Source organism: Ruditapes philippinarum, unplaced genomic scaffold (genome assembly GCF_026571515.1).
Source record: "Ruditapes philippinarum isolate M1 unplaced genomic scaffold, ASM2657151v2 ctg8283_1_1_1_1, whole genome shotgun sequence".
Lineage (NCBI taxonomy): Eukaryota > Metazoa > Mollusca > Bivalvia > Venerida > Veneridae > Ruditapes > Ruditapes philippinarum.
In genome coordinates this window covers 30,687-56,147 of record NW_026861197.1, presented here as the reverse complement: position 1 = coordinate 56,147, position 25,461 = coordinate 30,687, and the positions used below count along the sequence as shown (strand labels likewise).

The following is a 25,461-nucleotide window of genomic DNA, read 5'->3' as shown; positions in this document are numbered from 1 at the left end:
AAACTCTCTTCTAAGTTCTGTCTCAAAACCCAGAATTTCCATTGGTCAATGAGTATTCTGTTGCAATATCTGACCAATCAAATACCAGAGTTTGAGCTTAGAGAATTTCTTTATAACCTTAATAAGACCCTGTTCTACAGCCTTTAGAGCGGTCGAAACAATATGAATTTTCTAGCAGTCCTTTGCAGCATGTTTATTCCCTTTGCTCGTATCATAGGTACAATATATTTATTTATTATATACTTATAAATGAAATATTGAGTAATATTGATGAAATAAAATGTGTATTTTCAGTTTCCGTATTTTCACTGAAAAAAATTTATTTTTCACTGCAGTGAAACATATTTTCCGTATTTTCACTGGTGTCTTGCCGGACTACTTTCTTTTAAATTCTGCCAGTACACAAAATTTAAGGGGGTCTTTCAAATTTTAATGTCAAAAATGAGAAAAATGTATATAATAAACAGAAAATTCAAGTTTTTTCCATAAATACATGATGTATTTTCATCTTGTGGCATGAAAATTACCATATTTCACTCGTGGCTACCGCCACTCATGAAATATTTATTGTCATACCACTCGATGAAAATAAATCATGTATTTATAGAAAAAACTTGAATATCCTCTATTTATTCTTTTTCAACAGACCTACGCAGAACATAAAGTTCTCCCAATCAGACACAAGGAGACTCTCAAAGCAAGTTTAAAATAAATGGTTTTCTAATTTTTCTTTCTTTCAAAAAGTAAGTTTTTTGTATTTATTTTAATTTTATTATTATTATATTTTTAATTTTATTTTTTAATTCATTTTTTTAGTAAACCGTTTTGATATGAACGCTTATGGAGTGAAACGTCTTCCACTCACTGTATAAGGTGGGGTTTTGACTAAAACAAAAGTGACTTACGTAACATCTATTTGGTTTAAATTTGTCACTTAGTCTAATATGAATTAAAATTGCATTTCATTTCAATATAACATCTATGAATTATATCAAATACCTGATAAAAAGATCTTATTTATTTTGTTACGAGGTTAACAAGTTTGTTTTAACGTTTAAATGATAATAGATTGTTTGAAAGTTTCTGCATGAATATTATAATTTAATTATGTTTACATTGTGCTTTAAATAATTATTTATGCTGATGTGTTTTATGCTAAAATTTAATTGCCTAAGGCTTGTGGTATTTTTAGTTTAAACTTTTTCTAGCTCGATTGCAATACAAGTTCTTGCAACTTATATTAATCACTTTCGATTCACTTTCTTGAACTATAACCACTCGAGCCATATAATCAAGGTAGGGTTCTAACTCACGATCCCTGGATTGAAAGGCAGACAGCTTAACAATTAGGTCATCGCTCCTTCTTTGGATACTAATGTAGTGTTACCTAGTGATTTTTTGGGTACCTTATCATCCTAGTGTACAATATATAACTTACTGCTGATATGTTCTGTCTTAGCTGTTATATATGACGTATGGATACATTAATTGTACATTAAATTAATGATTACACTTGAATTTTTTAACATTTTTTTTGTTTTTGTTTTTAAATAAAATATAGATTCTAGTGGGAGTTTTACATGACATACTCAAATGTTGAATGATAAACATGTACATATATATAATTCCGATAAATTTAGTGACTTGGCTGGATTGCTCGTCCGATTAATTTGCGGTATTCGACATGGAGTTTAAACACGCTCGATGCCTATAGTATGGTAAAGGTATTTATTTATTCACTGAACAGGAAGTTTACAGGTGCCACTTCCGGTTTCACTTCACAAAAAGATATTTGAAGGAAAACAATTTAAAGAAAAATGAATACATTTAAATAACAAAAAGAACGCTCCAACTTGTCGTAACAAATACATTTGCTTCAATATATGCGACATGTTGGACGTAACAAAGTGGCCGATTTTCAGTCTTTTAGATCCAAATGAAGCTTCGAAAATAACAAAAATTTGTGTTTTTGGAAGTTCTGGAAATGAAGCAATCTACATCACTGATAATGATGATGTTTATGCTATCGGTTCGAACTGTAGTGGTTGTCTTGGATTAGGTATGCAGAATATTTTTAACATATTGAATGACTTGATTTTTATGTCTGGTCAACTTGTTTAAAGGGTGAACTCGGCCCTATACCAACTCGGCAATGGTTGGCCCTCAAATAAAAACCTACCAGAATGTAGATTGTTAAGTTAATACCGGGAAGTCGTGTCTGTGACCAAGAAGCAGGCCTGTGCTTAGGCTTGCCCGACTTTAGACCAGACTAGCTAAAGATACTTCAGCGAACAGGTTTTATATAACTGCTACTAGTGCTAGAACTGTTTGTGAAGCCAATCCCATAGCGAAAGTCAACCAGAACCGTGACATATTTATGTTATGCTGTAATTCAATAAATTTGCGTGATCTTGACAAAAGCTTTTTTAATACAGGTATTTAGTTATATTTGGGACACTTCAGTCTATATTTTTGAACACAGAACGTTAGATTGATGAAATAATGCCTCATGAATAGTTTATTAGTGGGTTCACATTTCATAGAATTTGCTGCCATTGCTGCCCTAATTATCCCGTGACTTGCGAGAATTTAGGTTCGGATATCTTTGCATGACATTTGGTGACCAGTGACCCTAATGCTATTTTTAATTGAAAAAATGACTGCAATTGTGATTTTTTTATATGAATTTTATGTACGGCAAATAAACTGCCAAAATTCTGGTAGTCTTTGTAAATAGGGTTGACACTTTACTTTACTGTCACTCAACGTCAAAATAAAAGGGACATATAAAGTTATTGAAGCCAGAACTAAGACCAGACGTGAATTTAATATATAGAATTCTAATTATTCTATACCTATTAATGAAATTTTCAGTATCAGTTTTAGTTGGGTGCTGCCATGTAACTGAATGAATGTAGCATGAAACGGAAGCGGTGCATGAAATACCGAATGACACTCTTAAAACGGAAAAATGAACAATTTACTTCCCCGGTCTTAGACTTTGTCTTATTTCATAAGAGTTATGATTACTAACAAATAGAAATCGAAAATGTCAGCAGCATATTGGTTAAAATTATCTTTGTTTAGAAGTAAAGTGTTCTGCTTACCTTGAAACACTTTCCCTGTATGGATGACCATTTATATCTCTCAGATTCTTCGGATTTATCTTGCTGTTCTAATTACCTTCTTACAAGATGGCGGCTAGGAATCGTTCTCGTCTTGCCCGGACTAAATCTCGTACCTTCCGGGAACAGTATGTTCCGGATCACGGTTACACTACCATACATCACCACACTCCCCCCGACTTTAAAGATGAAGTCCTCTCACTGGAAGTGCGGAAACCCGAGATTCAAGTCCACTCCTGGGTTTCAAACCAGTACCCACAAAACCGCCTTTACAGGCGTTAGCCTGTAAACACAGATTGTAAGTGGGCAGGCATTAGCCTGTGCAACAGTAATCTGCCAAATGCCTATCTGACAAGTTATTGACAGATAGCTTAACTGGATAACTGATATCTTAGATATCTTACCTTCCTGGGCACTGTTTTAACAGCGGCCAGCGTCCAGTTCCTAAGCCGATTGCAGCTTACACCTCCACACCAAACCTGAGTGTTGACTACAGATTTATGGAGCTACTTTTTACACCACAGCAGCCACATTAACACAGAACAAGAAAGCAACAAACTTAGCATTGCACATTTGTACTTGTTAATATCCCAGGCTTCTGTTATTTCCCAATAAGATTTCCCAACAGCATCAAAGGCACCACAGCCGTTTTGGCTGTTACCTCAGTTTTCCCTTCTTGTATCTTCAGAAAAGGACCCGTTGTGCCAACCTGCCCATGACCATCCGTCTTCATGCTGCAAATGCAATTCCACATGTCGTCACATGACTTGCACTATCCTGACCCCTGCCATACCAGAAGAATGTCTTCTTAAACCTGGCCCTGGTCACTGCAACACCCCCGAGACCACCTGATGGTATATCCTGCCTCATCTGAAGAACCTTTCTACTTATTGGGAATCTTACCTTCAGTATCGCCCATGTCCCTCAATAGAACTTAGTCTATTTATAGGTACTGTTCCTTATTCAGCCAGTGGGACTTAGCCCCAGGACCTACTAGAACTACTTAATGACTTTGGCAATACTAAAAACCCAGCACTAGCTCTTGGAACTAGCACTGCTGGCGGAAGTTACTCTACAGCTTCTTGTGGAAGTTGTTCCACTACTCAAAACTGTGCCCTACTTCCCCTTCCACCACAAAAGCATCGATCTATATTCTCAATATCTGCTCACAATCTTACAGCATCTTCAAACACACTAAACTTTAGCACCATTGACCTGATTCTGTGCCTACAATCTCAACATTTGGACATTTGCTTCCTTGTGAACCTTTGCGACCCTTGTAACCTTGGAATTTAATACTGACGATACAATGGATCCGCAAACCTCTTCCAGATTATCAGCATTATTGCGACGATACCTTATGACTTTCGTCAAACTTCATCTTTCGCACACCTCGTGAAACCTGGTTATTGACATTATTGCGATGATACCTTATGACTTTTCACGGTCAAACTCCATCTTCGCACACCTTGTGATACCAAGAGAATTGCCACATCTACGTCCCTCATGACGAGGTCCAAGTCAACCCTTGCGCAATGATCACATCCCCCACAAGGCAGTTTCCTCAGTTCGACCCCAGAAACATACTTGTACAATGCCCCGATACCGGTATTCGTGACAATGCAGCTTTGACATGCTTCTGACAAACACATAGGATTATGTTGCTATGGAACAACCCTACTCGACCTGGCTTAAACTGTCTGTGTTACTTCTTTCCAAGCAATAACCAAATGAGCCTCGAATCGAACTATTCTGCAACACACTTGCTAATGTTTCATGTCTACATCGAGAATACATCCAGCATGGAACTTGGTCCATGACTGTTTCCTTCACAAACCTGGTCTCACTCCATGCTTAGCATGAAATGACGCTGGTTTGAGACTCTGGCGCTAACAGGAAGAACACATACTACCTCCTCCCCTTTTTATTTGATTTTTTTTTTTATTGCAGTGAGGGGCAGTCAGACTTGAAATGACCCTCTTTCCCACAACCGAAACAAGTTCTTCTAGGCCATCTGCTTCTTCCTTGAGAAGTTGTCTCCTCATCTAGTTTCAGGACCATGTTGTCAAAACATCTCTGAAGCTTCTCAATTGCCACTTCCAAAGAACTCAACTGAGATGGAGCAGCGTTGGCTTGCGCAACCTCAGGAGCTTCTTCTAGGGCAAACACATTAGCGCCATCGTCAACAACTTCTTTACTAGCCCTCTTCTTAGAACGGCCATAAACTGACTGATGCAGGTGCTGATACCATTGGACTTTATTCATTGCCTCCTCCATGGTTGAAGGTCTATCCATGGCTACGGCTACCGCGGCATCTTTGTCTACCAGACCCTCACAAAACTTGCTCACTGTCTGCCTATTGGAGAAGTATTCAGGCAGGTCTTTGAACGCATTTGTAGCCAGGGTCATGACCCTATCTGCCCAATCATCAAGAGACTCCCCCTGCAGCTGTGAAGATTGGTGGAAACACACTTGGGCTGTTTCAGCAGGTTCCCTGGAACCAAATCTCATCTCCAGTTCCTGCACGAGCTTCCGATAAGAAATATCGCCTTCTCTCTCTACGATGATAGCATGATAGTCAGAGGCTTTTCCAGTCAGGCACCAGCATAAACCATCAAGGCATTCGTCTGACGTCCAATCGCATGCTTTAGCATAACGAAAGAACTTCTGCTTAAATGCCAGCCAGTTTCCCTTTCCATCATACTGCAACCTCTTCGGCAGACTCCGAATAAATGCTGCAGTCTCGGACTTTTTCGCGCTGTGCTTAGCTCTAGGTGGCGGAGAAGATTGTCTACTCAGTCCAGATAATTCATCACTTGAAGAATCATCATACCTAGCAGCTGCGTTTAGCTTGGGACGCACCCCACCTCTCAAAGACTTGGCCTTTGAGGACAGGGGGTCAACCGCACTACTTGCATTTTTGGCGCGAATGATATCTTTGGCTACTTTCAAGACTTTTTGTACCTCTTGCCAATCATTTTTTGAAGGAATCTTGTCGGGCTCCTCAGCATCTTCATTGAAGTTCCCTTTTTCTTGGACTTCCAACAAGCTGTCCAAAATTGCTCGACTGTCCCCTCCTTCACCAGAATCTTTCCTTGACGAAGATGGTACTTTAGGTAGTATATTCCCCCAATCTAATGGCAACCCCTCACTTGGTGAAAAGTCCAGCAGAGCTACTTCTTCTTTATCTAAAGTGCGCTCTAACATGTCTTGCAGCACTCCGAGTGTTATATTCCCTCCACTATTACGGATTGTAATAATAGACTCAGCTATCCTTGAACTTATGCCCGGAATCCTTAGGAGTTCCTCTTTCGAAGCAAAATTAACACAAATTCTTTCGCTGCAACCTGCCATTATTTTTGTTCTTACTTGGTAGCCCAAAGATATAACGACGACTAATGCAGGAATTAGTTATAATTCGTGCAATTGGATTCAGTGAAGTTCAGCTAAAGTATGTCAAGTCAATCAGTCGTTAGACAGCAGACTTGCAATTATTTTACATTCGAAATTACTTTAATGTATTACAGACAATTATTTCCTTCCCGAAAAATAATTTACATTTATTAAAGCAATTCAGATTAAAATTGTGATAGAATATTTACTTAGTAATTCAAAAATCAATAACGAAAATAAAATACAAAAATCTGACTTTGTTGTTTATAACTACAATGAGAATCTTTACCTCTAATTGTAAAATTAAATATATAGTGAGACTTAGCCTTCAACTATATACGTACAAACAAAACATCAAACAAGAGTAAATCTACTTTGTGTATTGACCTTGAAAAACAACAATGCAAATAAATTTAATCAATTATACTGAACCGCTGAAAATATACCAAAAATTTAACCCAGATATTCTTCAAAAATATTTAAAATATAATGCTGAACTGGCACAGTTTTCACGTGCGAAACAGATCCAGGGCGGAAGCTTAGCTTTCCGATACGCATGCGTCGTAAGTCCGAATATCCGAAGTTTCTAAACTTACCAAAAGAGTACTCTGAATACTCAATTTTAGCAAATTTCCACATTAAATAATCTAAACGTACAGTGCTTGTTCAATCCAAACCAACAGTCCCTTTTCCCCCTCCCAAATATTGGAAATACTTAGATTTCAATATTTGAAAACCAAAGTTTTTATGGTTGAGAAAATCGCTGGTTTACCTCCGGATTGCGTAGAATTCCTACGAAGTTGACGTGAATTCGAATAGTAGCTGCCACCATTAAAGTGTTCTGCTTACCTTGAAACACTTTCCCTGTACGGATGACCATTTATATCTCTCAGATTCTTCGGATTTATCTTGCCGTTCTAATTACCTTCTTACAAGATGGCGGCTAGGAATCGTTCTCGTCTTGCCCGGACTAAATCTCGTACCTTCCGGGAACGGTATGTTCCGGATCACGGTTACACTACCATACCTCACCACAGAAGACTCGTCTAGACAAGATCTTTTATGACTGATACCTTTTATATATATGATAGCCGATCTGGCCCCAAGCCAATCTGTTTTCTGGTCAATCTGGCCCCATTTTTAGCTCGACTATTCGATAAGAATAAGTAGAGCTATTGCAGTCACCCGAGCGTCGGCGTAACCACTTATGTTAAAGTTTTTGTAATAGTTCAAATATTTTCAAAGTCCATAGACATATGGCTTTGAAACTTTGCACACTTGTTCACCATCATGACCCCAACCTGTAGACAGGAGGAGGTAACTCTATCAAGCATTTTGACAGAATTATGCCCCTTTTTCGACTTAGAATTTACGTTAAAGTTTTTGTAATAGTTCAAATATTTTCAAAGTCCATTGACATATGGCTTTGAAACTTTGCACACTTGTTCAACATCATGACCCCAACCTGTAAACAGGAGGAGGTAACTCTATCAAGCATTTTGACAGAATTATGCCCCTTTTTCGACTTAGAATTTACGTTAAAGTTTTTGAAATAGTTCAAATATTTTCAAAGTCCATTGACATATGGCTTTGAAACTTTACACACTTGTTCACCATCATGACCCCAACCTGTAAACAGGAGGAGGTAACTCTATCAAGCATTTTGACAGAATTATGCCCCTTTTTCGACTTAGAATTTACGTTAAAGTTTTTGTAATAGTTCAAATATTTTCAAAGTCCATTGACATATGGCTTTGAAACTTTGCACACTTGTTCACCATCATGACTCCAACCTGTAAAGAGGAGGAGGTAACTCTATCTAGCATTTTGACAGAATTATGCCCCTTTTTCGACTTAGAATTTACGTTAAAGTTTTTGTAATAGTTCAAATATTTTCAAAGTCCATTGACATATGGCTTTGAAACTTTGCACACTTGTTCACCATCATGACCCCAACCTGTAAACAGGAGGAGGTAACTCTATCTAGCATTTTTTTTACTATCAAGCACTAAGAATAGTCGAGCGTTGCTGTCCTACCGACAGCTCTTGTTATTATTATAATATTTATTCAGTACAACTTATTTAACTTTTTGTACTCGAGAAAAAATACTGATAGCAACCCCAGTAAGATACATATATGCCTTTGAAAATAATATTCAATACAATATGCCAAAATGACTTTCTTTTATTGAAGGGGACTCACACAGTAGCCTAGAACCCAGAAAGATTGATGCACTCTGCAGGAAGAGAATTGTTGATGTTGGTTTTGGAAGTGGACCACATGTTTTAGCTGTATCAGACAGTATGTTTTAAAAAGAAAAGAAAATTCAATCAAAATATTTAGCAGTCACATTTTATGAAATAACCACTTCAAATTTGATTATAAAGTAAAATTTAATTCTGAAAGAGAAAATGTATAAATTAAGCTATATCTGGGATTTTTCTTATTGAATTATATATGGTAACACTGTTTTATATCTGATTATTTAACATCCATGAATCAGAATATTTACATATTATTATGCTGCTGTAATATTCAATAACTTTAAGTGCTGCTTGGACCATTCAGCAATGACTTTGTGCTTGAACTAAAAAAAATATACATTTACATATTTCTTTTTATTAAGGTATTTTTAGAAGACTTACTGACTTAGTATTCTTTTTTCAAATTCAAGCTGTAATTTTGTAAACTACAGACAGCAAGTATACCATAAAAATCCTATTAAATGCCCCTCCCCTAAAAAAATTATATTATGCCCCAGAAACTACATGTAGTCCAATAAGGACACAGGAGGGTGGTTTATATAAGTTATAAATTAATTATCCTTAATCACGGTTCCTGTAAACCTTTACTTACTGTTAACAGTTTGGTTAAAAATGTAAATAACAGGTAATTATGTTAACTAAATAAGATATTTTTATAGCTGGAGAGGTGTATAGCTGGGGCCACAATGGGTACTGCCAGTTGGGCAATGGAGGTTCAACACAGGGAGTTATGCCAGTACTGGTCAACACAAACTTACAGGGGAAGAAGGTATCCAAGGTTGCATGTGGGAGTCACCATTCCCTGGCTTTAACAATGGATGGAGAGGTAACAATATTGATGCTTTTACACTTTTAGAATTCTTAATTTTCCATCTGTTAATTTTATTAGAGTGATATTTAACAAATTGATATTGTAATATCAAAGGCATTGATAGATACTGTTTCTTTTTGGTCATAAACCATCTGAGCTTCATTACAGTAAGAAAAGTTAATTTGTATGGGTATACAACTGTAAATGTATTTTGACCTATTAGTCAATTTAATGATATACTGAAAGAACTTAACCAATATATTTAACCTTGTTGCGCATGAAGAAAAGTGAGTAGTTAACTGAATTATTTTTGCTTTTTGTGGCTATTTTTTTCAAGAATCATTAATTATTTTGTAGATTTATGCCTGGGGACAGAATAACTGTGGTCAGGTCGGATCAGGCACTACAACTAATCAGCCAACTCCTAGAAAAGTCATAGCTGTTATTGGTAAGATATGTTGTTGTTGTTTTTCGGTCATATGTAATATGCTAGGGTCAACCGTGGCCAAGTGTTTAACGTCATTGATTTCTAACAACTTGCCTCTCACTGCTGTAGATTTGAGCTACCCAAGCGTCATCAGATTCAACCTGTTAAAAAAAGCTATCCAGGTAGCTTATGGAACATCAGTGGTTCTACTTGAGTGCATGTTTGTGTATGAAACAATGCACTGAAAAGCACTTGAGGTCTTCCGTCAGCAGAAAAGCTGGAAAGTCGCATTTATAAGTTACCTATACCGTGCTGATGCGACGTAAAACCCAACAACTACAAAAAATATGAAAAGACTACTAATTTGATTTTTTTTTAGTTTCAGGGGATATTTGTTATTCATAACATTTAATTATAGATCTGGTAGTCGAGACTCGATTATTGTAGTTAAATAATAACTAATTAAAATTGAAGAAAGTAAATACTTAATTTTTCATTACATGTGTGGACTTTTCCAGTTTTCAGCAGTGAAAAATCTAGCCATGCATTTTTTATTTCATTATTAGATCAACAGCTCACACAAAAATATCACAAACAAACACATTTGTTCTTTATGAAAACCAGGTCAACTGGTGACCATGTTTTATACCAGTCTTGCAGTTGGATAGGCCGTCCGTTAATTTGAATAAAACTGTAAACACTGGAATTGTCCAATTAAGAGAACAATTTGCAGCTGCCAAATTATTGACATGAGAATTCTTTATAGTTTAAATTATAATTGCTGTCATCTGACTCAACTTTACACGTCCTATTTCTTATCTAAGCATTGAAGCACCAGTAAACATATTGATATCATGGTGGACTGGTATTGGTAGGTTTTACTCCGGATCATGGCAGTAAGCTACATTGAATTTACTAGAGCACAGTTCTGCCATTGCATCATTCAAGGGCAGGCTGTCAAGCAGTTTACCAGTACTTGTTGCAAGGAACTGATTACTTCTGTACATATAAGAACAGAGGTACAGTGCGAATGACCGTAGAAAGGATTTCATGATCAATTACAACGGAAGTGACCTGTGCAGTCCAGGAATCGAACCTGACTCACCTGATTCACAGTCCAATGCTCTACCTATTGAGCTAACCAGACGGCCTTTACATGTTAATATAAGTTAATTTTGTTTATATAGGTTCAAGAGTTGCTATATCCATAGCTTGTGGACAGACATCTTCAATGGCTTTAATGGAAAAAGGGGAGGTAAGTCTTTAAGTCCATATCAGTGATCTAAATATAATAAGCTTTAAAACCAATGATTAAATTTCTTAGTGAAACAGATACCTTAACTTTCAATTTTCTTCTTATGTATTTTTCTTTTCTTTTTTTTTTTCATATTTATACCCATTTTTCTGAATTAATATCATTGTCAGGTATGAACTGTGTACAAAGTACACTTGTTAATTGTGTAATAATTATAGTTTTCAGATATATGGCTGGGTTTATAATGATAATTGATAATTATATATTTCAGGTTTATGGCTGGGGTTATAATGGTATTAATTGATAATCATATATTTCAGGTTTATGCATGGGGTTATAATGGTATTAATAATAATATTTTTCAGGTATATGGCTGGGGTTATAATGGTAACGGACAATTAGGACTTGGGAATAATGTGAACCAGCCCAATCCATGTCGTGTCCAGATGTTACAAAACACTATAGTATCACAGGTAATACAATTATTCTTACCTAACAATGCAGATTGATATCTTAAGTTATGTACAGAGGCTTTTGTGGTTGACTGAATAAGGTTACCCTTTCCTACTCATAGCTTTGAGTTCAAATTAATCCAGGGAAGGTGAAACTTGTTTCCTGTCAATAATATAGCGCTGTGTTAAAAAAAGAACAATGTTGACATGCCCTAACCCTGGCTCACAAATATTAAGCTGTTTATAGATTGTGTAGGTATGCCCTCACTCTGACTCACATATATAATGCTATTTATAGATTGTATGTGGATATTCCCTCACTCTAGCCCACATACACATATATAATGCTATTTATAGACTGTGTGGATATTCCCTTATTCTGGCTCACATATATAATGCTTTTTATAGATTGTGTGTGGATATTCCCTCACTCTAGCCCACATATATAATGCTATTTATAGATTGTGTGTGGGTATGCCCACACTCTTGCTCTCATATATAATGCTATTTATAGATTTTGTGTGGATATGCCCTCACTCTGGCTCACATGTATTGCTTTTAATAGAGTGTGTGTGGATATTCCCTCACTCTGGCTCACATATAGAATGCTATTTATAGATTGTGTGGATATTCCCTTATTCTGGCTCACATATAGAAAACTATTTATAGATTGTGTGTGGATATTCCCTCACTCTAGCCCACATATATAATGCTATTTATAGATTGTGTGTGGTTATTCCTACACTATAGCTCACATATATAATGCTATTTATAGATTGTGTAGGTATGCCCTCACTCTGACTCACATATATAATGCTATTTATAGATTGTGTGTGGATATGCCCTCACTCTGGCTCATATATATAATGCTATTTATAGACTGTGTGGATATTCCCTTATTCTGGCTCACATATAGAAAACTATTTGTAGATTGTGTGTGGATATTCCCTCACTCTAGCCCACATATATAATGCTATTTATAGATTGTGTGTGGATATTCCTACACTCTAGCTCACATATATAATGCTATTTATAGATTGTGTGGATATTCCCTTATTCTGGCTCACATATAGAAAACTATTTGTAGATTGTGTGTGGATATTCCCTCACTCTAGCCCACATATATAATGCTATTTATAGATTGTGTGTGGATATTCCTACACTCTAGCTCACATATATAATGCTATTTATAGACTGTGTGGATATTCCCTTATTCTGGCTCACATATAGAAAACTATTTGTAGATGTGTGTGGATATTCCCTCACTCTAGCCCACATATATAATGCTATTTATAGATTGTGTGTGGATATTCCCCTCACTCTAGCCCACATAATATAATGCTATTTATAGATTGTGTGTGGATATTCCCTCACTCTAGCCCACATATATAATGCTATTTATAGATTGTGTGTGGATATTCCCTCACTATAGCTCACATATATAAATGCTTTTTATAGATTGTGTGTGGATATTCCCTCACTCTAGCCCCACATATATAATGCTATTTATAGATTGTGTGTGGGTATGCCCACACTCTTGCTCTCAATATTATAATGCTATTTTATAGATTTTGTGTGGATATGCCCTCACTCTGGCTCACATGTATTGCTTTTAATAGAGTGTGTGTGGATATTCCCTCACTCTGGCTCACATATAGAATGCTATTTATAGATTGTATGTAGATATTCCTTCATTCTGGCTCACATATATAATTCTATTTATAGATTGTGCGTGGATTTTCCCTCACTATAAGCTCACATATATAATGCTATTTATAGACTGTGTGTGGATATTCCCTCACTCTAGCCCCACCCACATACATATAATGCCTATTTATAGATTGTGTGTGGATATGCTCACACTCTGGCTCTAACAGGATGAAGGGGATCTATTCTCGTGGGGAGCAAACTCATATGGTCAATTAGGCACAGGAAATAAAGCAAATCTAGTCACTCCTTCTCGAGTTACAGCAGATGGTGAAAGGTAATTATTTCCATGCCTAATTCAGCATTCTTAAGTCTTTTGTTTGTATATCAAGATAGATTTTTGTGCTGTTAAAACATAGTCTCAGGGTAGGCATTAAATACATTGTGCTTTTTAAATGACATTGTTTCATTGCCCTTATGTATGAAGTTTATGTTTTTGATATGTGTGTACATATTTATGGATTTCTTTATCTTGTTTAAAGGCCATATTGTAAATAAGATATGTATTTCTTAATAAGTTACCTTCTTGAAATAAAGTGTTTATTATTATTATTATTAAGTTGAAAATTCATTCATCTCTATAAGAAAATAGTGCCAAATAGAAATATAAGTTTTTGTTGATCATTTTACATTTTGAGCTATAATTATTAATGAGTATTATGCAAAAAAATATACTGGTGAGTGAAACAGCTGAAATATTAATTTCTGTGGTAATTGTTTTACCATTTACTTGGCAGAGTGTTGTTGCCGCCTTAAACACTTACCTCCAAGCCAGGTTTTCCATTGTATAGAGGCAGTCAGTGTACATTCCTATACTTCCAGTAAAACTGAAGGTTTTGATTAATCAATCATATCAACTGTTTTGTAATGTGTCACAAATCAGAAAAAGTAATTGAAATTGGATGCACTTAAATCTGTATTATAAAACTGAGACCCTGAGGCAAAAATGTTGACCAGCATAAAGTAAGTACACCAGAAGTCACTTTACAAATGTGTGACTGTGACGAAAACTTGAAATTACGATTCTAAAATTCCTTAAATTATGAAAGATTTGTTCCACAGGCACTAGACACAATCAATTTACCTATACTGGCATGCGAGCAGTTCCCGTACAAAAATCATAGTTACTTAAACATTATTTTTTATTACGCTCACTCACCAAAATTTGAATGTTACACATCAATATTCAGCTCGTCACACAAATCATGGAAATTCCATCATGTTCTAAACATAGAATAACCCTTACTTATGAGGCCTCATATGGGGTACCGAAGTTATCCATTATTTTGTATGAAGAGAAGTAGTTCCCGTACATAAAATCTAACCCATTATAATTATACAATTTTATTATATCGGACCTATTTTTCATTTACAATTGTTGAACAGACCATTATCTAAGAGAATAAATATGTGTAATTTAGGAAATAGAGCGTAGACTAAACGCGGGTATCAATTACCCGGTACCGTTACCTCAACGCATTCACATGCAATAGCATGCTTGTATGCATGATATTTTACGCATCAAAGCCATAAAATTATTATATATAGTAATATTGGTCAACATTCTGATAATTAAAGATAATAAACAAGTTTACATCACATTGCCTACTTATTTGTAAACAGGTGGTACTGGTGGAAAACCCTTTAACAAGCCTCACGTGTAAGTATTTTTGCGCATGCGCGCAAGGACGGAATCCCCCAGAGAAAACAAGGTCACGTTTTGACGACGCATAGGTGAAAGTGATTTTAAATGAGACTTTATATACGTACTGCCGAACTGACACTTAGATTTTGTTTCGTTTATGTATCTGCTTGATTTGAAATTAATTTTTGAAGAATGCAAGTAAAAATCAAGCGTTTAAATGAAAAATACGGGTACTGCTTCTGTACGGGAACTGCTCGCATGCCAGTATACACTTATAATACTATATACATGTATAAAGAATATTCTTTATATATATGTGCGTATATAGGAATATTGATTGTGTCTTGTGCTAATGGTTTGTTCAGTGCAGTCACAGTTCATTTAACAAATACAACAGGTTCAAGCTGGAAGAGCCTATTATAATAATTGGTTAATTCCAACAAAAATGAATTTTTTAAACAATTTTTTAGGTTTATCGAAGTTGCTGCTAGTCACTATTCTCACATTTCTGCTGCTATGACAGAGACAGGGAAGGTTTACATGTGGGGACAATCGAGGGGTCAGTCGATAACGTCCCCACTTCTCACACAGTTCAGCTGTACAGATGATGTATTTTCAGCATTTTCAACTCCTCCTGTTACATGGAGAACCCATGCTGTCAGTGAGTAATGTTTTGTTACCTATACATAGCTGAAATCTGACATATTGCTTACCCATCTTAAAGTTATGACTTAAAATTGATTGTTGAACAATCTTTTTGTTTGGGATATTATTTGCAGGTTAAAGATATACAATGCTCAAACTTGATATTGCTACACAGTCTCTTTGTAAATATATAATGTTTATATACCTGTATAGCTGAACTCTGATTTTACTTGGGACTAAAAAACTGACTATAGAACGATCATTGTTTGAGATATTGTTTGTAGCTTTAAGTTAATTTTTTAAAAATATACCATGCTCAAATTTGTTATTATGAGTTATGTCCCTTTTAAACTTGTTATTGATAGTTGTTGCCCTTAACAGACAAGCGTTAACATTGCATGCAGTGCTCTTGTTCTGTATTTCAGATCAAATGAGGGGCAGTAAAGTTGTTAATTGTATATCACAAGCGTTTGATGATCCTGTAAGTTTTCTTACTGTTATAAATATCTCTATACAATATTTTAAATATATAAGATATGACAAATAAAACACAAAAATGTATCAATGATGAATATATAGTTGTGAATGAATATTTAATAAATACAAGATGATAACAGAAAAGAAAATTGTCAAAGAGATTATGACAAAGGATCTCGGACATTGAGTTTAATTTTTATTTGTCTCTGACCGCTGAATTACACTTAGAAAATTTGTGAGATTAGTAGTTGGTCACTTGCCAAGAGATTGGTAATTTCTGAAAAGATATCTAGGAAAGCAGGTTAGGTGGACTGACTGTCCGAGATGTGACCAAATAAATTTGATAAAAACAGCTTAAAAAAAAACAGATTAAAATACAAAATTGCTTTCATTCAGTTGTAAATGTAGAAATCTATATGTTTCTTCTTTTATTTAGATCACAAGTGATGTGAAGTTTAAAGTTGAGGGGAGAGATATATGTGTTCATAAATCAATACTCAAAATAAGGTAAGATATGTGTTTGTTAATCATTACTCAAGATTTGGTAAAATATGTGTTCAAACATCAATCAGTACTCAATATATGGTTAGATAAGTATTCATAAATCAACACTCAAGATGAAGTAAAATATGTGTTCATAAGTCAATACTCAAGATAAAGTAAAATATGTGTTCATGAATCAATACTCAAGATAAAGTAAAATATGTGTTCATAAATCAATACTCAAGATAAAGTAAAATATGTGTTCATAAGTCAATACTCAAGATAAAGTAAAATATGTGTTCATAAATCAATACTCAAGATAAAGTAAAATATGTGTTCATAAATCAATACGCAAGATAAAGTAAAATATGTGTTCATAAGTCAATACTCAAGATAAAGTAAAATATGTGTTCATAAATCAATACTCAAGATAAAGTAAAACATGTGTTCATAAATCAATACGCAAGATAAAGTAAAATGATAAAGTAAAATATGTGTTCATAAGTCAATACTCAAGTTAAGGTTAGATATATATTCATATATAAATAAGGTAAATTATGTGTTTTATTAGGTTAATTTTGATTTACTCTTTTTCTATGTATATATATTTTGTATTTATATATTTCTTTCATCTGTTTTTATTTTTGAATTAAATGTATATTATTTTACAGATGTGAGCATTTTAGATCCATGTTTCAGCCATGTTGGGATGAAGCTGGCAAAGAGTAAGTTGTTTAACATTTAATTACCTTAAGTTGTAGGGGCATGCATGGCTATGTGGTTAGGGTAGTTAATTTTAAACCACTTGCCTTTTAACGCTGTGAGATCAAATCACGACAGGAACTGTGGATTCTGTCATGTAAGAAAGCTATCCATCCAACTAGCTTAAGGAACGTTGTTGGTTCTACTCAGGTGCTTGTTTATGTCTAAAATAATGCACGGAAGGGCACCTGAGGTCTTCCTCCACCAGTAAAGCTTGAAAGTTGCCATATGACCTATATTGCGTTGGTGCAACATAAAACACAAACAAAAAGTTGAATATACAATGAATGAATTATCAAAAAGTGTAATAAATGATTTAGATAAAATTGATTCTTTGCTTGAGTAAGATATATAATTGTTACTGTCAGTGTTGTAAGTTATTCTTGGTCTTCATTCTCTCTCTTTAGTGTAATGTGCATATTTTTGTTATAATTAACCACCCAATGCAATATTTTCTGACAAACACACTGTTTTATTGTTTGGATTATTTATCATAATGATTATACACAATAAAATTGTTTTTGATAAGTCTTACTTGAATAATGATGCTAGTGGGTGCCAATGACCAATAGGCAAAAGGTGAATAGCTTTAAATAACTTGCCCCTGGCCCTCACAGCCATGAGTTTGAATCCCACTAAGGACTTTGAATTCTTTCTGTGACAGTATCATTCAGCTACATTAAGCTAACGGATCATAGATGGTTCTACTCGGGTGTATGCTTGTGATCAGAGGTTCTTCTCAAGTCTTCTTTTATCTATGTATGACCTTTACAAAGCTGGTGTGACTTCAAAATATAACTGATAACAATAAGTAATGATTTTTTGTTTCAGTGTTGTAGAGATTACTCAGTATCCGTATAATGTATATAGAGCATTCCTGAAATATTTATACACAGATCATGTAGACCTGATGCCAGATGAAGCTATAGGTATGTATGCATGTATGATGAGGCTGTTAGTATATATGAACCTGTATGTTTATGTATGATGAACCTATTGGAATTTATGAACCCGTTTGTTTATGTATGATAAAGCTTTTGGTATTTATGAGCCTGTATGTTTATGTATGAGGAATGTATTGGTATATATGAACCTGTATGTTTATTTATTATATAATGAAGCTATTGGTGTATATATTGAGGCCATTAGCATATATGAACCTGTCTGTTTATGTATGACAAAGCTTGGTATTTCGGAAACTTTGTTAATATATGATGAAGCTAATGGTATATATGAACCTGTATGTTTATGTATGATGAAGGTATTGGTGTATATGAACCTGTATGTTTATGTATGATGAAGATATTGGTGTAATGGAACCTGTATGTTTATGTATGATGAAGGTATTGATAATTGGTTAATATGAACCTGTATGATATGTATAATACATAAAAATACAGGCTCATATATACCAAAAGCTTCATTATACATGAAAATTCAGGATCATTAATATAAATAGCTTTATCATACATAAAAATATATGGTCATTAATACCAATTGCTTCATAATACATAAACAGACAGGTTTCTAAATACCAATAGCTTCATAATACAGTATTATGAAGCTATTGGTATTTATGAACGTGTATGCTTAAGCCTTATGTATGATGAAGCAATTGGTATTTATGAACCCGTTTGTTTATGTATGATAAAGCTGTTGGTATATATGAACCTGTATGTTTATATATAATGAAGCCATTGGTATATATGAACCTGTATATTTATGTATAATGATGCTATTGGTGTATATGATGAAGCCATTAGCATATATGAACATGTCTGTTTATGTATGATGAAGCTTGGTATTTCAGAAACTTCATGTTTATACATGATGGAGCTATCAGCATATATGAACCTGTATGTTTATGTATGATGAAGCTATTGGTATATATGAACCTGTATGTTTATGTATGATAAAGCTGTTGGTATATATGAACCTGTATGTTTATGTATGATGAAGCTATTGGTATTTATGAACCTGTATGTTTATGTATGATAAAGCTATTGGTATATATATGAACCTGTATGTTTATGTATGATGAAGCTATTGGTATATATGAACCTGTATGTTTTTGTATTATGAAGCTATTGATATACATGATATATGAACCTGTATGTTTATGATGATGAAGCTTTTGGTATATATGAACCAGTATGTTTATTTTGAATAAGCTATTGGTATATATGAACCTGTATGTTTATGTATTATGAAGCTATTGGTATATATGAACCTGTATATTTATGGACAATATAGCTATTGAAATCATATTTTCCAGTGGGAAATATCCAGCAATCATTTCTATAGGGGCCTAACTTTTGTTTCATTTTAATGAACAATGGCATATTTGTCTCCTGTATAAACCAATATAAAAAAAGAGTGAGGCTTGGCTAAATTCTATTGTGAGCCGATATGAAGTTTTGAATATCTTTTGCTAGATTTAGCCAATTTCTATTGTGAGCCAATATAAAGAATTGTATATTTTCAGGTTTGCAAGATTAAGCAATATTCTATTTTTTTGCCAATATGAAGTAGGATGTATTGTATATTTTTTCAGGTTTGCTAGATTTGGCCAATTCCTATTGTGATATAAAGTATTGTATGCTTTTTAGGCCAATTCTTATTGTGAGACAATATAAAGTATTGTATATTTTTTCAGGTTTGCTAGATTTAGCCAATTCCTATTGTGAGCCAATATTGAAGAGACACTGTGAGCAGATTATAAGACATGGAATCTCAGTCAATAATGTGGCCATGTTATATGCTGCAGCAATAAAATATGAAGCTAGGGTATGTAAAATTTGTATATTTATAGGGCGTTTGTAGCAGAGTGGTTAAGGCCCCTGATTTCAAACCACTTGCCCCTCACTGCTGTGGGTTTGAATCCCACTAGAAAGTTTTAATTTTTTCAAGTGAGAAATATATCCAGCAAGCTTTGGTGGTTCTACTCAGATGCTCGTTTGTGGATGAAATAATGTACCGAAGGTCTTTCTCCACCAGTAAAGCTGTACAGTTGCCATATGACCTTTACTGTGTTGGTGTAACATAACCTCAAAATATGTATGTTTGTTTGTATGGGTGAAACTTTTATTATTTTATACAGTTTTATATAGGGGAAGAGTCCTTATAAAAGTCATAAAATTATTATAGTCTGAAATTAGTTGATATTAACCAATTCTTTAGTGTTCATGATACTCGATAAGGTCATATGTTTAGACTTGTCATTGTTAAAGAGTTTCCATTTATGTTACTCTTGTTATTTCTTAATGTATGGTTTAAAATTGTGAGTATAAGAATGAAAAGAAAAAATAATTGAGATCAGTCTGTTTGGTTTATTCATTATTTTTCAATAAATAAACTAATCAAAGGCGTGAATTCTATTTTTTTTTTTAAGACAAGCTTTATGGACTGCAGACCTGATAACATATTCCAGGTCTTGCCAGTAGCTTGATGCTTTGGACTGTTGAAATGTTACATAATTCGTCATCTTAGTGCAAGAACTGGTTAATTCCTATTAAATTTAGAAGGACTTAAACCAGTACTGCACTAAGGTGATGATATGTATATAATATGTGCTTTTAAATTACAGGAGCTGGAGGACTTCTGTTTTCGATTCTCACTCAATCACATGACTGCGGTAACCCAGACTAACGCTTTCCAGGATCTCGACGAGTCTATACTAAAAGCATTCATCAAGAAAGCTGGGCAGTCTGGTGCTTTTCGGTACTGAAATATACCAGTAGAAAAAAAACAGTGTTAAAAGTATTATTGATTAATACATATGAGCCATGTCATGACAAAACCAACATGGTGGGTTTGCGACCAGCATGGATCCAGACCAGCCTGCGCATCTGCCCAGTCTGATCAGGATCCATGCTGTTCGCTTACAAACCCTAATACAAGTAGAGAAACTGATAGCAAACAGCACTGATCCTGATCAGACTGCGCGGATGCGCAAGCTGGTCTGGATCCATGCTGGTCGCAAACCCACTATGTTGGTTTTGTCGTGACACAGCTCAATTATTTATTTATTGACAATAGATGTACATGTTTATTGCATAGATAAATATATTAAAATGCATTATGATAAATGCATGTAAAAAAGCCCTGTACTTGTAAATGTGCTGTTATTGTTGTGCTTTCTTTTTGTTTTGTTTGTTTTTTTCAGTTTGGAGGTTATAGCTATGTTATCAATGTCAGGTGTTTTCATTACTGTAGAATTTGCTTCCTGTAAAATACATCTTTAATAGAAGTCAGTATTACAACTACTTGTTTATTGTTCGGCTATTACTGTTATAAATTTAAAGATTTCCGATATTTCTAAGTAAGTTATAGATTGCGCTAAACTGTCTGGGGGCAAAAAAATGACCCAAAAAGTAGGATAAATTGACTTTCTTTGTTGTACCAAAGGTGAAACAATTTATCAACTTTTTATGCTTTCATTTAGGAGATGAGGAATATAGACCTACCCTTATCAGAACAGACAAGGACATATCTTTAATTCACCCTGTTACAAGAAGTTATCATATTGCACAACATGGGGTTATTACAAAATTTACAATACCAAATAAAAGAATTCAATATCTGGTCAATGAATATAATTATATTACAGGGAAAAAAACATGTTATAAAACTTTTTGAAAAAGTAGTTGTTATTACTAATTGATATACTTTTATATATACAAATGTACTTTTTAAAATGTTAATGCACGGTCAACTGAGTTTTTTTTTTTTACAAATCAACCAATCAAAGGCCTGAATTCTATATTAGTTTTTGTTTGAAAACTGATGCAATTTAGACTGAATCATACAGGGCCCGCTTTTGATTCATTAATATTGTCAGGGGCTTCCATGGCTGAGTAGTTAGGGTCGTTGACTTCAAACCACTTGCCCCTCACCGCTGGGTTCGAATCCAGACAGGCACTTTGGATTCTTTTTCATGTTAGGAAGCTATCCAGCTAACTTACTTAATGTCGGTGGTTCTAGTCGGGTGCCCGTTTGTGCCTAAAATAATGCACGGAATGGCACCTGAGGTCTTCCTCCACCAGTAAAGCTGGAACGTCACCATATGACCTATACTGTGTCGGTGTGACGTAAAACCCAATCAAAAAAAAAAATAATAATAATATTGTACATTTTTTTTTTTCGGAAGTATTTACTGTACTAGATACTTATCATTGCACTGTCAGTATTAAAGGTGAAAATATTGTCATGTTGTCTGTATTGTACCTATATGTAATGCTTCTTTGATGTGCTTAATCTGTGAGCTTTTTTCTCTTTCAGGCAGTGTTAACTTAATAGGAGTAATTAACAATGCACTAATCATTTATTACCCTTACCTCTTAGGCACCAGTTAAACCAGGCACCAGTTAAATTCATGCCCCAAATCACATGGTAAAATTCCTGCCTTTTTCTTCTTTATAACAGGTTATGCTCACCTGGTAAAATTCATGCCCCAAAAAGGATAATCACATAGTAAAATTCTAATAACAGGTTATGCTATAATAAATTTTTGGCTTCAAGATGAAGTAACTGAATTCACATTGCAGTTCAAGAATATTTGTAACGGATCTTAGCTCATCTACTTATGATAAACCATCAGTCTAATGGCTGTGTGTGAAATTTGGAAACACATTGGTTTAATAGTATAGTATTCAATATTATATAGTCAATCAATAACTAAAAAGCATTTTTGTATTTTCTCAGCATTAAGCTTTAAGTATTTGAATTAGTTCAAAAAGTTCAATATTAAGTTAGATTGAGATTTAAATGATGGTATTTTGATATTTCTTAATACTACATACATGTATGAAACATGTTTCAGGGAGATATTACAAAAACTGATCAGTTTGCATTTTTCTAGAATGCACATGAAAAATTGAATATATTGTTAAGAATTCACATGAACTATTGAATATATTGTAAATAATGCACATGAAATATTGAATATTTTGTAAAGAATGCACATGGAATATTGAATTTATTGTAAGGTTTGTCCATGGAATATTGCATATGTTGTAAAGAATGCCCATGGAATATTGAATGCCAGGGTATATGAAATTTACTGTACAGAATACATACGGAATATTAAATATATTGTAAAGAATGCTCATGGCATATTGAATTTATTGTATACAATGCCCATAGAATATAGAATTTATTGTATAGATTGCTCATGGAATTTTGAATTCATTGTATACAATGCCCATGGAATATTTAATGTATTGTAAAAAAAATATCCATGGAATATTGAATTTATTGTAAAGAATGCCCTCGAATATTGAAAATATTGAAAACAATGTCCATGGAATATTGAACTTATTGTATACAATGCCCATGGAATATTGTATCAATAGTAAAGAATATCCATGAAATATTGTATTTATTGTATGCAATCCCCAAGAATATTGAATATTTTGTTAAAATGCTCATGGAATATTGAATACATATATTGTATAGAATGCCACTGAATATTCAATTTATTGCATACAATTCATATGGATTAAGGAATCAAGAATGTATATGGAATATTGAAAATACATTGAATATTGAATACAGGATGACCTTGGAATATTGTTGTCACATGACATATTGAACGGATTTATATTATCAGTCACATTCCAGATATTACTATTTTAATCTACAGTCACTCAATATAACAAAATACCTATGTAGATTAACAATGTTATTGGATAGTTATGTAAACTTAAACATGAGAGTCTTAAAAAATACCTTATTAACAAATATAAAAGTATAATAAGTTTCTGTTATGATTATAAAGAATATAATTTTTTGCTCTGTATCATAAATTAAATTGGTTTTTAAGATTTTTGTTGGGTTATATTACCCCGGAGAAACAGTTGTTGTTTAAACTATTTATATAACACAGACTGCTTTATGATTATATGAGCCGCGTCACGACAAAACCAACATAGTGGGTTTGCGACCAGCATGGATCCAGACCAGCCTGCGTATCCGCGCAGTCTGATCAGTATCCATGCTGTTCGCTTACAAACCCTATAACAAATAGAGAAACTGAAAGCGAACAGCATGGATCCTGATCAGACTGCGCGGATGCGCAGGCTGGTCTGGATCCATGCTGGTCGCAAACCCATTATATTGGTTTTGTCATGACGCGGCTCATATACAAAATGGCCTTTTATACATAGCCATGTAACCTGTCAAAAAGACTTTCAAAAGAATTTGAATATTCTGTAGTGTACCATTCATTTTCTTGTACGGAAAATAAGAATCCATTTATAATCATAAGCAGTGTTTAACATAAAAACGTACAATTATGCAATGAAAATTTATGTTACAAAATGTCAGTAGTATTAGCCTGCTAATGTAGCAATTCATGGGACATGGGTCACGTAAACTTATATTATTCCAAAGATAACATTATCAACTGATGTGTTCATAATACATGTACATTGTAGTGTTAGAAATATTGAAAATTGTCTTTCAATGTTGTTTTGCAAGTGAAGTAAATAAATGATGCCAAAATAAGACCTGGTTTTATTCTTTTTTCTCACTATAAGGGAGTTAGGGGGCATTTAGTTTTGCCGTTGACCTATGTTCTCATGTTGTGTCGCATGTAGCTCTAGAAGTGCTTTAGCCAGTCAACAAAATTTACAGGAATGAAGTTGTGCACCTGGGGTTTCACTTGTGGATTGATTCAGTTTTGTCGGAGTTATTGCCCTTGACTTGACTAAAAATTGGCAAATCAAAGGAACTTCACAAACATAATAAACAATCAAGGAAAAAGTTGTCTTAAAGGGGTTTATTTAAGGCACTTCATTTGAAAAATAATTCTTAAGGCATGTAAGAATCGTAAAAAATATTACAAACTAGAACTCTGCGAGTCGGATGTGTCGCCTTGTGAACAATATAGTTTAGAAGAAATGGCCAGGACAAAAATGAAATTTGAAAATCAACAAAGGGCAATAAATCAAAAAATAAGAAATGCAGAGTACCAGTTCTTGTGCACTGCACTTCTTCTTAATGAGATCTATCA

The 25,461-nt window shown here is 34.2% G+C and overlaps 1 protein-coding gene across 1 annotated transcript; it reads left to right on the top strand.

The window, feature by feature from the left end:
• The first annotated feature begins 1,745 nt into the window (after positions 1-1,745).
• Positions 1,746-24,953, top strand: LOC132714830 (RCC1 and BTB domain-containing protein 1-like). Its single transcript, XM_060697749.1, is given in 15 exon segments — positions 1,746-2,059; positions 8,713-8,820; positions 9,443-9,609; positions 9,952-10,042; positions 11,209-11,276; positions 11,642-11,749; positions 13,569-13,604; positions 13,606-13,712; positions 15,551-15,741; positions 16,151-16,206; positions 16,639-16,709; positions 17,357-17,410; positions 18,279-18,376; positions 20,104-20,234; positions 21,034-24,953. Coding segments are annotated over 15 exon segments (1,596 nt in total). The 5' UTR covers positions 1,746-1,890; the 3' UTR covers positions 21,175-24,953.
• Positions 24,954-25,461: the final 508 nt, after the last annotated feature.